Genomic DNA, 15,041 nt, shown 5'->3' with positions numbered 1-15,041 from the left:
TTAAAATCACACTGTGCTTCTCAGAGTTAGCTTGAGAAAGGCTGAGCTGCACAGCAGGACCGTCTCTCAAACACAAGGAGTTCCACAATATAGTCATCTGGGGTTATTACCATCTAAATGGTAGTCATTAAGTAGTCATGGTCTCTCTGGCACTTACTAGTGTTGGAGAATTCTGATCCGGCCAAAAAGACTCTGGAACAGGCCAGTGGCCTATAGGAACTCCGGTTTTAGGATTTGGTCTGACATATATGAGTTTGTGACAGCTATGCCAAGGCTGAGATCCAAAAGGTCTTGATATATCTGGCTGCCCGTCTATAACAAAAAAGTTAGAACAACAAAAAAAAAAAAAAAACACAACATTAGGGGACAAAAACAGAAATTAAATTACATCATTAATACTCAATAAAAAGCATTCTGGGGTCTGTTGATTTATGAATTTTCCTCTATTTCTTAAGTAGGAGAATGCCGTGACTGCTTAACAATTAAACTAGACTTCAGTTCACTAGCCAGTAAAATCTACCCGTTTCAAATGGGAGTTCACCCGCCCAAAGATTTTACCTTTTTCTCACCCAATGAAAATACGTAAAACTAATCTCACAGTGAGTTTGATAAACTACATGCTTTCCCTGCCAGATGATAAAGGTAAATATCCACTTTGCATTCTTTATCCCTGTATATTCATTGTCAAAACAGTAACAGGCACATAGTAAATAGCATCTAAGTATTACTAATGGTGGACCACCTATCTATCATGGGTTTAATCCTTAATCCACCACATACACAGTTAAAAGGCAAAACAACTTTAGAATTAAAGGCTAATCATGGCAAAAGAAAACTAGTTAAATTACCTTCAATCTAGAATAATTCTAGCAAAACAGAAATTCTCTTCAATAATTCAATTAACATTTTACCCAGTTTAGACTTAGGCCTAAACCAAACATTAAAAATAATTGTAAAAAAAAATATGTTCTAATATCCTTTAAAATTTATTGTTATATAAACTTGATACACCCACTGATTCACTAGACTTCCTGTCACCTGGTCCCTCTCTGTATCATCTTTGAGTGTTCCTATTAACTTTGCAAAGTGCCACTGATACATTCCAATTCTGAAGCTATGGACAATTGCCATGGGATCTATGTAAGCCCTCAATCCACCGACTTTTATACATAGTTTATGGACGCCAAACTGAGAATAAAGTCAGGTGGAACAGGGCAGGATTCTTAAAAGAACCAACCAAACAGCAAAGGTTGGCTCCTCATTTTGGTGCCCACATAAACCATTATGTCCTATGCTCAGAAAAAAAAGCAGCTAAGGAACTGAATAAGCATCTCACGTTGAACAATTTCCAAGCATAGGAAAAGCAAATATACTAAAGTCAATGATCTTAAAGTAAAAAGAAAATATGAGTTTGTTTGTCTACATAGACACTTAAAAAGCTGTTTGGTTCTCTAAAACTTCAGACAACAATCTTTATTATAGAAAAGGTGATGCTCCTAAACCACCAGTTTATACTGATATTCTTACTGTCTTCCTTTCTGTACCAATAGCAATTGCGTACCCATGAAAACTGGTTTTGTTAATCTTTAAATTTTATTTTGAGATAGGATCTCTCTATGTAGCACTAGCCTTGAACTCAAGAGATCTACCCCTCTCTGCCTCCAGATGCTTGGATTTAAAGTGTGCTGCACCACACACAAGCTGCTCTTGTTGATCATAAGACCAATACACATACACACACACACACACACACACACACACATTGGGGGAGCTGTCTAGTTCTATTAATTCATAAAATCAAACTCAGAATGACTGTAAGAAAATACAACAATACCTTCTACAGGAGAAGGATCTGGTCCTGCCTTCTCAAAGTTTATTACCACTCCACTTTGTACTTTCTGCACCAAGGATTCCAGACACTGATTAAGCATTCTTGGAGAACACACAGAGTATGAGCGGCCTGAGACAAAAAGAATGAAGCAACTAGTTGTAAGAAGCCTACTTCCTGGAAGAACTACAGTAGGTTTCTGACAACATTAATAGAAATTCAATGTAAAGGTTAAGTATTTCCCAATTTTAAGGAAGAATAAACAAAACTTATTATTTCTAACCAATAATCTCATTGTAGGCGAGTATATAAGTATTTTCTTCTAACTATAGGTATATGGAACATAGAGAAACCCTGGGCTGAGCAACTCACAAAGAGAAAGTCAAGTACCTATCTACCTTTATAAAGCTCTGTTATCTCTGTTAGCCAATATAATTTATCATTAACAGACATACATACACACACCTAGCAGTAATGAAATTTCTAAAACCCTTATTCTTGTTTAATAAAAGTTGTTGTCGCTAAAACAAATGCTAAGTACAAGGGAGATGATAATAATTCAAATGGTCTGACAGATTTTAAGTATTTTGCATTTTTATTTTAATGTATAGATAGTAGTAATGGGGTTGAGAATGAGTTTTTGGTTTTTTTTTTTTTTTTTTTTTTTTTTAGTTTCTTCTGAGAAGGTTACACTTGAACCAGGAACCTGTAAAACAGAATGAACCACAAGAAGATCTGGAAGGAGAAGTAGTAGTACAGAAAAAGACATACTACATGCATTTGGCAGCATGTGCTGTGAGCTTACATGTGGAGGAGTGCTAGATTTAGAGAGACATGTGGGGGGACATAATATTGACTAAGTGTCTTCCAGGCCATAATAAGTATTGCCTATTTGTCAAATATGGAAAGTCATTTTATAGGGTGGGAGGTCAGATTTCTTTACAGATCAGCTTTTTTTTTTTCTTTTTCGAGACAGGGTTTTTCTCTGTGGCCTTGGCTGTCCTGGAACTCACTTTGTAGGGCAGACTGGCCTAAAACTCAGAGATCTTCCTTCCACCCGAGTGCACGTGTGTATACATGCGTGGCATGTGCTACCACCACCAAGCTCAGATCAGCTTTTCCATGAGATAGTTTATTGTACAGTAGAAAAGGGAAGCAGCGGGACCAATAAGGGACCATAATGCTTTAGTGTGTCAAGGTTGCCAGATCTAGAGGAGGCAGGAAATACTCTGATCCAAGGAAGAACCAAGGGTGATTCCCAGGTGTTTCATTTGTCCGGAGTTGGAGAGATGAGCTACAGGGCTCCTAGTCACTTGTGCAGTAGGTTTGGGGATGACAGCAAATTAAAAACACCCAACACACATATTACTCAAAAGATAAAGGCACTTATGAAAAACTGCTTACAAATTTTTCTAGATTAAATAGGTAACTTTCTTTGTCCCTTTGACTCTTTATTGTTGTGCTCAGGTGCTCAGCTGACTCCAGGTCATGCATGACTTGAAGATGTACAATAATATATTTCACTTCCCAAGTTAAAATAACTGATTCTAGAGATTTTTATACTTTGGTATAAAAATTTGGTATAAAAATATAATAATTTGGTAGAAATTATCAAACACTACAAGAAAGAAGATCTGACCTAAACAATAATCATAAAGAGGAACATTACACAGAATAAGGCTTAGTTTGTAAGGATAAAAAAAGTTGCTTTTGCCGGGCGGTGGTGGCGCACGCCTTTAATCCCAGCACTCGGGAGGCAGAGGCAGGCGGATCTCTCTGAGTTCGAGGCCAGCCTGGTCTACAAGAGCTAGTTCCAGGACAGGCTCTTAAAAAAAAAAAAAAAAAAAAAAAAAAAAAAAAAAAAAAAAAAGCTGCAGAGAAACCCTGTCTCGAAAAACCAAAAAAAAAGTTGCTTTTTCTCTTTAACTAATTTCAGATCAATAGAATTTTATTTGTAAAATGATTTATTAAGCCAGATGGTGGTGGTGCACACTTTTAATCCCAGCACTCAGGAGGCAGAGGCAAGTGGATCTCTGTGAGTTCAAGGCCATCCTGGGCTACAGAGTGAGTTCCAGGACAGGCTCCAAAACTACAGAAAAACCCTGTCTCAAAAAAGAGAAAAAAAATATTCATTTATTCTAACTTCTGTAAAAATCTTTAACAGTTTTCACATTTAGATGACAACTTGTTTATATTTTCTATTCAATTAATAATTAATGGCTATCCACAACATTTCTATCCTAAGACAGGGATTCATTATGTAGTCAACCCTAGCTGGTCAGGAACTCAAGAGATTCACCTGCCTATGTCTCCTCAGTGTTGGAATTAAAGTTATACACCACCACTATGTTAGCAAAATTACTGGTGTTCTTTGTAGACAACTTGTTTAACAACTTCAGATTTGTTACACCATTTGCTACATTAAATATAAAAAATTTAGCATTCAGCCGGGCGGTGGTAGCGCACGCCTTTAATCCCAGCACTCGGGAGGCAGAGGCAGGCGCATCTCTGAGTTCGAGGCCAGCCTGGTCTACAAGAGCTAGCTCCAGGACAGGCTCTAGAAACTACAGGGAAACCCTGTCTCGAAAAACCAAAAAGAAAAATTAGCATTCATGAAATCTAACAATAAATACAACTATTGACTTGTCAAGAATACACACCATCCTCAACACATACAGTTTTAAAACTACAGGTCTGTGGATTTTTTTTTTAAAAAAAGACATGCAAATTTTGATATGTACATTTTAGCACATTCAGAAAAACTGTTTTAAACCCCTGAATTACAACCAGCAAAAATCTTACCTCCTGTCACTTCACACATTGGTGTGATGGCAGAATCATCCAAAGGCACACCTGTCAACTGTTCTGATTCTACTGACATGGTGCCAGGCAACCGCAATACTAAAGCAAATAGTCTCTGATCCCAACGAAAAGGTTCCTTGGTCAATTCACTTCCAGGCAAAGGAGAATTAAGAGGTAAATGAAGCTGAAAGTAATGAAGAAAATATAGTAAGTTCTCCACAGTCTTTTTATTTTAATTTTTAAAGATTATTTTATTATTGTATATGTATAGGTACTTTGCTTGTATGTATGTCTGGTTTACCATGCGAATGCCTGGTGCTCGTGGAAACCAGGAAGGGCATCAGATCCTCTAGAACTGGACTTAGAGATGATTGGAAGCTGTCCCATGGGAGCTGGGAATTCAACCTCAGTCTTCTGGAAGAGCAATCAGTGCTCTTTTTAAACCATTTCTCCAACCACCCACATTGTATTTTAAATCAACTTTAAAAACACATCAAAACTGCACTTGAGTCTCTTATCACTCTAAAAAACCAAGTTTCAGCCGGGCGGTGGTGGCGCACGCCTTTAATCCCAGCACTCGGGAGGCAGAGGCAGGCGGATCTCTGAGTTCGAGGCCAGCCTGGTCTACAAGAGCTAGTTCCAGGACAGGCTCTAAAAAAGCTGCAGAGAAACCCTGTCTCGAAAAACCAAAAAAAACAAACAAAAAAAAACAAAACAAAACAAAAAAAAAAAACAAAACCAAGTTTCAGAAGTAAAAGCTTCAGATTTACCTAGTAACACACACTACTTAACTATAAACATCTTAAACTGAAAGACATAGTCTGTATTACTGTAATGGCTCAGCAGAGGACTCACATTTGGCTCCCAGCCTCCATAATTGGGGTACTCACAACTACTTCTAATTCAGATTCCAGGAAATCCAACACCTCTGGCCTCTTTAGGTATATACCAACTCTCTCTCTCTCTCTCTCTCTCTCTCTCTCTCTCTCTCTCTCTCTCTCTCTCTCTCTCTCTCTCTCTCACACACACACACACACACACACACACACTCATACCATAATTAAAAACAAGAATAAACCTTAAGAGGACTAGAGATGGCTCAGAGGTTAAAAGTACTGTTCTCTTTCAGAGGACCTAGATTTGATTCCCAGCAACCCCATGGCATTTTGCAACTGCTTGTAACTCAAGTCAGGGATCTTTCTGGCCTTCAAGGGCACCAAGGCATGTACATGGTGCACAGGCTTATATGCAGGCCAAACACCCATACACATAAAAATAAATAATTTTTAGAAGAAATTTTAAAAACAAAGCTAACAAAAAACTTGACTAATCATTGTGTCTAGCAGTCTTAAAGCCCAGTCTACTAGCGCGAGCCCTTGGATGGGAAGTACTGGTGTAGTACAACCCTCACAAGTGTGCGGCACATGTCCTAGAATAGAAATCAAGCATTTTAAAGGGATTGTTAAATCAGTATAGAAACTCAAGTCTTAAATCAGGATAGAATTGACAGAAGACCCCAACTTAATCAATTTCAGAGATCTCAGTGTAAAATTTCACACACACAGATAAGTAAATAAACAGATTTACTTTTAAAAGCACTAATTAAAAAGACACTGGCTGAATAAGTTTTCAATTGTTAATTCAATGCTCTGAGAGGAGGCACAGGACCTCAAGCATTCAGGGCCAGAAGAGGCTCTACCGGAACACCTGATACACAACTCAAGCAATGATAAACACCTGCAGCACTGACAACATCAAACAACCTGCCTTTGTTTATACAATGAGAAGTCTAAAATGTACTTCTCATTAAGAAAAAAAGTCATGAGAATATTTTGAAGTATTTTACACATGGTTATTTCAATTTTATAAAACTGTTCACTTTTCACTCATGTGCTGTTGCATTTCTTATTCACTCCCCAAGTATCACCAACTTCTCATCTCCTGGGGCATGGGAACATTTGAATAAAAAAAATGGCTGCCAAACAGGAACAGGGAAAAAAAACCTGAGAAAACTACATTCATTATTCAACCTAAAAGAGCTGAAATCCTAGTTAGCATTAGTAACTAAGGGGAAGAATCCTCATGAATATACAGACTTTCAGAATTTTTTTAAAAATGCACATAAATCAAGAAAAACACAAAACAGATCATCATAAAAATATGCAATGAAAATGAATACTTCCTAAAATTAAAAAATAGAAAAGTACTCATGTGGAAATTCAAGTGGCTAACAACATGTGTAAAGAGGATAAAGTATACTAGTTACCAGATAATACAAATTGAAATATCTAGAAATGCTATTTCATACTTATAAGATCAGCAAAAATAATAAGAATACAAAGCTTGTAAGAATGCTCCCACACTGCTGGTGAGCTGGCAAATATCTGGCCATCTGGAGGACAATGATGTCATTTGGCAGAACTGAAGATAAGTACAAACCACACAAATGCCACCACCCAGAGACATCGTCATTTTTATAAAAAGTTTGGACAAAAAATATTAGTGTGTATAATCAGTGGTGTTTAGCATGCATGAGACCCTAGGTTCAATTTCCTCAAACTTTCATACAATGGTATTATCTGAAACCAAAAAAAAAAAAAATTTAAAAACCACCTATAGTTAAGTCCCATAAGACAATCAATATACAAAACTGTGGTCTGTTGTTCATTTATACCACAGTTAAAGAGTAATTCAAATCTCAAAGATTTAGCATGAAGAGATCTCAAAATAGTACTTTTTAGAATATAACCTACTATATAAAAGAACATATATATGTACAATTTGGTAAATTTTCAAATATAACATGACCTAATACTCAATACTATAGGTTAAGTTTCTTAACGTTTTGCAGTTGGCTATAAATCATTCCCACTGCTACACTGTATGAATGTTGTGATTTATCCACTTTTGTTGAAATTCGGTATAATAGAAAGTCTTTGTGATGGGCACATACTGTTCAGTCAGAAGGCAAAAAAAAAATAATGACCTTCATCATAAAAAAATTTGAAAGTTAGTACACCTGTAAGTCCACTCAGAAAAGCTTAATGCAGGAGGATTCCCAAATGTGAGACCAGCCAAGACAATACAGAAGCATTCTACCTCCAAAGAGAAAAGAAATGTTCCTAGTAGTGGTACTAAATTAGAGTCCTATAAGCAATGTATGAAAAGCAATGTTTCACCAAAGCTTAGTGTAAACTGTCTTTCATTAGCTATTTTAGTGTGTGTGTAGTTTCAATTTTTCTGAGATCATAGAAGGTGATTTATCTTTTCATTCAATCATTGCTTGTTAGAGGAGGCTACCTGTTAGTTTCCCGAGCGCCCGGAAACAAAATAATCACACAGAAATTGTATTAATTAAATCACTGCTTGTCCCATTAGCTCTAACTTCTTATTGGCTAACTCTGACATCTTAATTTAACCCATTTCCATTAATCTTTGTTATCGCCACTTGGCAGTGGCTTACTGGGTGAAGTTCCAGCATCTGTGTCTGGTGGGGCTACATGGCTTCTCTCTTACTCCGCCCTTCTTTCTCCCAGCATTCAGTTTAGTTTTCCCTGTCGACCTAAGTTCTGCCCTATCATGGGCTCAAGACAGTTTTCTTTATTCATAAATGGTAATCACAGCATACAGAGGGGAATCCCACATCAACTGGTCGTTTCAATGTACTCTTTTTGTGATGTGACTATTAAAGTCTTGGAGGTTTGTTTATTGATTTGTTTGTTTTTCTGGAACGGATTTCAAGGGTTGCAATATTCCAGACACCAGTATTGTTCTGGATATAGGTGCTGCAAATATCTTCTACTCTGTGACCACTTTCATTAGTTCAGCAGCAGCATCATTTGATAAAGTTCCTATTTTTTCTTTCACAATTAGTACTTTTTATTGTCCTTATAAAAATCATGAAGATTTTTTTTCTAAAATTACTTTAGAACTTAATATTTAGAATTAAACCAGAATGCAACTAGAATTGATCGTGCTGTGTTTTAAGAGATATGGCTATCTACTTGACACAGTTCTCATTATATAAAAACCATCCTTTCATTGTTTCATTTCAACACAGCCGTTTTTCTATGTTAAGTGGTTGTACCTGTAATCAAGTATATTCTTATGAGGAAATGGCAAAATGTAAATGATTTGAACAGAAAACCATATCTATATAGCATTAAAGCAAACAAGTGTCACTTCCTGTATTCCAAAATATATATGTAGTATAGGACAATATGGACCAGAAAACTGTACAAGAAGCACAAAAATGGCATTATGTAAGAAAATAAAGACTCCACTCATAGCTGCAGTGTTCTCTTCACTGTGCTCAAGTTCACAACAAAAAGAATACAATTAAGTAAATATGGCAAACTGTTTATATTACTTATTCTTATCCAAACTACTGTAGCACACTGCCGTAACTATGGAAACCAATAAGTATTCAGGCAGGTATCCATTCTTCTTAAAAATAATGTCATTGTTTTTATAAAAAGCAAAGACAAAACTTCACGTGCTTCAATGAAATAGACAGTAGATTAGATAACCCTAAAAAGATTTCTATTTGATCAGCTAACTAAAAAGTATGTGCAAATGCACTCATTTTTTTCCCCAATGTAGCTACCAAATAAACATTAGGCAAATTTAGGTTTGGGTGATTTAAAGATGAAATAAAAAAATGGTTCCAACATTAAGAAAGCTTAGTGTGTGAGGAAAGAACTCATGATCCTTTAGGAATCTCTTTCTTAGATGTGTTTAAATTAAGCTAACAAACAGAAAGAAGAAAATTTTAAATCACAGTACCAGCAGCTTTAACCTGGCTTAGACTAACTGGGTCAGCCAGCTCCCCTGTCTCTACAGCCTCAGCCTAAGGTCAACCTTGTAGCCATGCCTGTTAGTATTCAGGTATCTGTACTGACCTGCCTGCCCTTAGAGTCCTGACAGGATACTTCCTCAGCTGCAGCCACTAGGAGCACAACTGCTATGAACATTCGCTATGCTCCCCTTTACCTCCCATCTCCCTCTCTCTCCCACCACTCTTGTTTCCTGGAACGGGTCTCTGGCCCCTTCCCTGCCTCTTTTTTCTCCTCTTCCGATAAATCAATGTGAGCCTTGTTGCATGGCGTGACTTCTCTTCACAGCATGTTTAAATAAATCACAACAATGTCCAAACTCAGGTCCCCATCCCTTGCAAAGCAAGCATTTTACTGGCTTATCTCTCCATTCCTGATGGTCTTACGTTTGACAATGGCTTGGATACTAGTTATCTGTGACCTTGCTAAAAGTGAACTAAAAATTCAACTTCAGTTTATTTAATTATTTATGGGACAGGCACATATCAGGATATTAAAAGCCAAATAAACAAATGTAAAAACATTAGTTTTTAAGATTCTTTTTAAAGATTTATTTTATATTACTGTAAATGAGGGTTTGTTTACATAAAAGTAGTCTTACATTACGTGTGTGCCTGCAGAGGTCAGAAGATTATCAGATCCCTTGGAACTGGAGTTCTGGATGACTGTAAGCTGCCATGTGGTAGATAGATTTTAGCTGTTTCACTTTTTATGGAAAACATATAAAATCTCAACCAGAATGCTTACATATTATTTACATTTTAAATTGCAGAATAATAGAAATAAACAGAAGACAGAAAACAGTAAAAGAAGGTAAATTATTTTTCAGCCATCTCTAACTCTGGCATCTGAGCAGACAGACATCTCCTAGTTGTAACTCAAATGGTTCTCAGATGAGGAGCACACCATAGTCTGCACAAACATACAGGACCCTGTATCTTCTCTGGCATGCTCTACTGACCAGCTCTATTGTGAAAGTTAATTCCAAGTGTATGCCCTTCCCACGTGAGCTTTAACGGCCTTGTTTACTTGGCGGCCTATCTTACTAGTTTAGTGAGGGTCCAGAGGACAACTGTTTCTCCCTCAACCCCATTACATCATCAAATGAAATTCTGAAGAAAACACTGCAGAAGAGTCGTAAACCAGTGAGTAAGCACCTTTTAGTGTCCTGCCAACAGAAACTGCTACGTCTAATGCAACACCATACAAACAGAGACACAAATAGCTTCCATATAATAAGTGTGATGAAGCTGGGCATGTGGTAAATGCCTTTAATCAGGAAACAGAGGTAGACAGATATCTGTGAGCTCAAGGTCAGCCTGGTCTACACAGTGAGTTCCCTGCTAGTCAGGGCTACATAGTTTTAAAAAAGAAATCAAACAATAAAAGTGTGGTGGATTATAAAACCAGGTAGTCCCATTTCCAGACATAAAGGATAAAGTAATGAACTACAAAATCTGCCCAACACCTGGAACACAGACAGGGTAGATACAAATATTGCCTGTGCAGATACCATGGCAACTATTTCTTCCTGTTTAGCATTCACAATGAAAATTTACTATGTCAAGACATAATTCCATTTAGACCCACACAGAACACAACCTCATAAATTCTTACTTTAATAGAGATATAGAAAAGAATGACTATATATCATTTCTTGTAATTTTTTTTTTACCCAACACACCAAACCATACTTTCTTTTTATAGTTTCTCCAATGAGCCTGGCAGAGTATCAAAGGTGAAATAAGATCTAATAGTTATCTGGTGAGACCTTTTTGGAAAGGAATTGAGATCATAAACCAAGTTGTGACTCAGGTTATTTAGTAAAAAGGTAAATATATTACACATTATAATTTCTTACCTTCACGATCATACAAGTAAATAACTATTGCATGTATAATCATAAATGTATGAACAAGGTACAACAGAGTAATTAATTATCTATGGGAAAATAGAGAAAGACTTCCCAACAAAGAGTAAAGAATGAAAAGCTTACTGAAAATTTACAACTGCATGGAGATGGGAAGGTGACAAAGAGTGAGGGTAGTTATTAGAGACAGAGGAGAAACACTAGTCCCCAAGCATGCACACATTCTCTCACACATTCTCACACACACACACACACACACACACACACACACACACACACACACACACAATTAAAAGCAACTTTAGAATAGATGGGGAAAGAACAAAAAAAGAGACTGGAGACTTTTAAGAACACCTTTAAGTCTGGCACAGTGGCTCAAACCTAAAATCCAGGCAAAAAGCTAAAAGAGAAGGATTACCATAACTTCAAGATCGGCCTGGGTTATGGAGTAAAACCTTAAGACCTCCAAAAGAGGAGGGGACACAGAGAAAGGGAAGGAAGCCACAAAGAAAGAGAAGCAGAAGGGAGAAAAGCAGGAGGGAGGGAGAGAAGGGAGTGGGGTAAGAGGGTAGGAAGAGGAAGAGGGGGAGAAAAGGAAAGAGAAGAATAAAAACAAGCACCACAATATTCAAGTAGACCTCAACAAGTGGTTTACAAATAAACAGGCAGGATTTTAGTAAAGGAAGAAGGAAACAACAGTTTAACATTAGGGAAATCAGCAGTGCAAGTCAAGCACAGAGAAGATAATATATAAGAAATAGGTACTTTTCTTCTAGTTATCTCCCAGTCCACCCAATTCTTAACCACTCTTTCTGAGTTGCTGTGGTAAAAGCATGCATGGTGTGGTCAAAATATTTTGAACTAAGTCTTATAAAGCCTTGAGAGGCTTATTTCATCCTTGTGGGAAGTGGAAACCATGTAAAGAAACTTGAACTGGATTACTGTTAAGACAGGGACAAAGAAACTCCAGGAAAAAAGCAGCCAGGTTTTTCTCAGAGCACGAATTTGTTTCGGCTTTATGTCATTTACTTTTTGGAAAAACCTAGAAGAAGAATGAAACCCTGAAAGTCTTGGCTACTACTTCTTGTTTACAGTGCCAAACATTAAATCCTAACATTATGAATTGGATTATGCCCCTCAAAATTTACACATTAAAGTACTATCCCATGCTGAACTACAGTGTGACATTTGTCAATAGGGTCCTTAAAATTATATTTAGTTAGCATGAAGCTACAAAGGTAGGACCTAATGCTTTATAGTCCTAGAGTCACATTAGAGTAAAGACCATGCAAGGAATACAGCTTCCTGAAGCAACTTTCCCCACCAACCTTATATTTTGGATTTCTTGAGTTCAGAACAGAGAATTATACATTTTTTGTTGTTGTTCTTGAAATGATCCTAGTTTTTGGTATTGTGTTACTAGCCCTAGCAAAAAAAAAAAAAAAAAAAAAAAAAAAAAAAAAGCAGCCAGGTACCTTAGCTGCTAGGCAGCACCAAAAGTCCAGATATGAACGCAAGCCAGCTCACATAACCCAAAGAAATAAGTTGTTTTAAGCCCATTAAGTTTCAAGATAATATGCTACGCATCAAACAATAACTATAGTTACAAATATTGAGATTTCCTATTTGCCTTCAAAAGAGCATGTGAAGTCCTCATCCGTCTGTCCGTCCCCCGGCTGCCCCCTCCCCGCCCCCACCATTCCCTCTAACTCTGTCACACTTTAGTATTTTCATGGCTTCCCTGCTTCTCTGGCTGCTCCTATCTTCTAGGCTCACCCTCAACCCTTCCTCAAACCCTAATACCTAGGCTTGAAATGTGAAAGATCTGCAAGCTTATGCTTGGGTCCAAGTCAGTTTACACTCAGCCCTAACCCACCTACTCACAGGTTTAATTACTATCTAAGTCTAGATCATAGTCAACTTGAATATGCCCAGCCAAATTCTCTCTGCAGAATATCAAAGTCTTCTCTATATGACATTCACTTTTATGTTGTTGCTGTTTCTTTTTTCAAGACAGAGTTTCTCTGTGTAGGCTGTCCTAGAACTTGCTATGTAGACCAGGTTGAACTCAAACTCAGAGATGCACCTACCAACTGCCTGAGGGTTAGGATTAAAGGAGCTTGCCACCACTGCCTGGCAATATTCATTCATAAATGATTTTGAGATGCCTCAAAATCCAAACATTCTAAACTTAATTCATGATTTTTCTTCATCTGTAAGTCTTATAATATTCTCTAGGCCAGGAAATGAATTATCATTATCATTATCATCTACAAAGCCATTTTAGTGCCCCTTTAAAAGTGTTAAACATAATCTTTGACAGTGAATTCTACTGATTTAACTTCCTAAACATTTTTTAAAATTGGGGGTTTGTCATCAGATACTAACAACCATGGCCTCAATGACCAGATCTAAAGTGCTCACTAGCAGGATCTCCTAGCATATTCCTCCATACTCTACCCCCATTTGTTCCCAGGGTTAGATGAGCCCAGTTCCACATACATACTAAATAAGCACTCTTCCAGTGAGCTGGATACCATTCTATATTCCTCCCTTTGGTAAGAAAAAAATGATGAATACAAATTTACTTTCATTTACACAATTATTTTTTAATAATAATAATTTTTGTCTTCTCCACACCCAAAAAAGACTCCTGTTTGCTTTTGCTCTCCATTCTATGCTCAGACTCTAGTGTATCTAGATCATGTAGGCTATTCAATAAATATGTCTGAATGAAAATGAAGGATTTTATGTGACTGGGTAAACTGTGAAGCATTGAGGAATCTACTGGACATGGAAAGCAGAGATAGTGTGAGTAGGATGATATACACAAAAGGCATACTTTAGAGAAATCCTGCCAACATGTGGCAGATTAAAAGCAGTCATGAAAAGTAGGCAAGCAAGAGGGAAGGCTCAGTAGACAAAGATGCTTGCAACTAAGCCTAATCCCCAAAACCCACAGGGTAGAAGAAATAACTCTCACAAAACAACCTCTGCGCGCGCACGCACACACACACACACACACACACACACCATGGCACATATGTATCCCACATACAAAATTAATAAGTAAATAAATAGATAAATAAATAAATGTGATTTAATGAAAGGAAAACAGGACAAGGTGGTAGTAGCACACACTTGGGAGGGTTTTTAGTTCTAAAGACTAGGGAGACAAAGGCAGGCGGATCTTTGTTAGTTCAAGGCCAGCCTGGCCTACAAAGCGAGCTCCTGGACAGCCAAGGCTGTTACACAGAGAAACCCCATCTCAAAAAAAGAAAGGAAGGGAGAGAGAGGGAGAGGAAGATGGAGGGAGAGGGACTGGGGGGGGGGTAGGATTCCCCTCTGTATGTTGTGACTACCATTGGCTAACAAAGAAACTGCCTTGGCCTGTTGATGGGATAGAACTTAGGTGGGGAAAACTAAACTGAATGCTGGGAAGAAGAAGAAGGGTGGAGTCAAGGAGAAGCCATGGAGCCTCAGCTGGAAACAGACACACTGAAACTTTGCTGGTAGGCCACGACCTCGTGGTGATGCACAGATTAATGGAGATGGGTTAAATTAAGATGTAAGAGTTAGCTAGAAATATGCTTAAACTATTGGCCAAACAGTATTGCAAACAGTTTCTATGTGATTATTTCTGGAGTCTGGGCAGCCAGGAAACAAACAAGCAGCCTCCTTCAATGGGGGGGGGGGAGGGGGGAGG

At 37.6% G+C, this 15,041-nt stretch overlaps 1 protein-coding gene across 3 annotated transcripts in view; it reads right to left on the bottom strand.

Annotated features, from left to right (window-relative positions):
- Ints6 (integrator complex subunit 6) overlaps positions 1–15,041 on the bottom strand; it is an 82,664-nt gene that overhangs the window by 22,885 nt on the left and 44,738 nt on the right. For all 3 annotated transcript variants that reach the window (XM_038309895.1, XM_038309896.1, XM_038309897.2), the window contains 3 exons: positions 4,631–4,814; positions 1,835–1,960; positions 158–312 (listed from right to left, as the gene is read on the bottom strand). In XM_038309895.1, the coding sequence (XP_038165823.1) occupies positions 158–312; positions 1,835–1,960; positions 4,631–4,814 (465 nt within the window). The remainder of the gene's footprint in view (positions 1–157; positions 313–1,834; positions 1,961–4,630; positions 4,815–15,041) is intronic.

Source organism: Arvicola amphibius, chromosome 13, assembly GCF_903992535.2.
Source record: "Arvicola amphibius chromosome 13, mArvAmp1.2, whole genome shotgun sequence".
In the NCBI taxonomy this organism is placed as follows: domain Eukaryota; kingdom Metazoa; phylum Chordata; class Mammalia; order Rodentia; family Cricetidae; genus Arvicola; species Arvicola amphibius.
The sequence above is the reverse complement of the archived record's forward strand: the minus strand, read 5'-3'. Positions and strand labels throughout refer to the sequence as shown.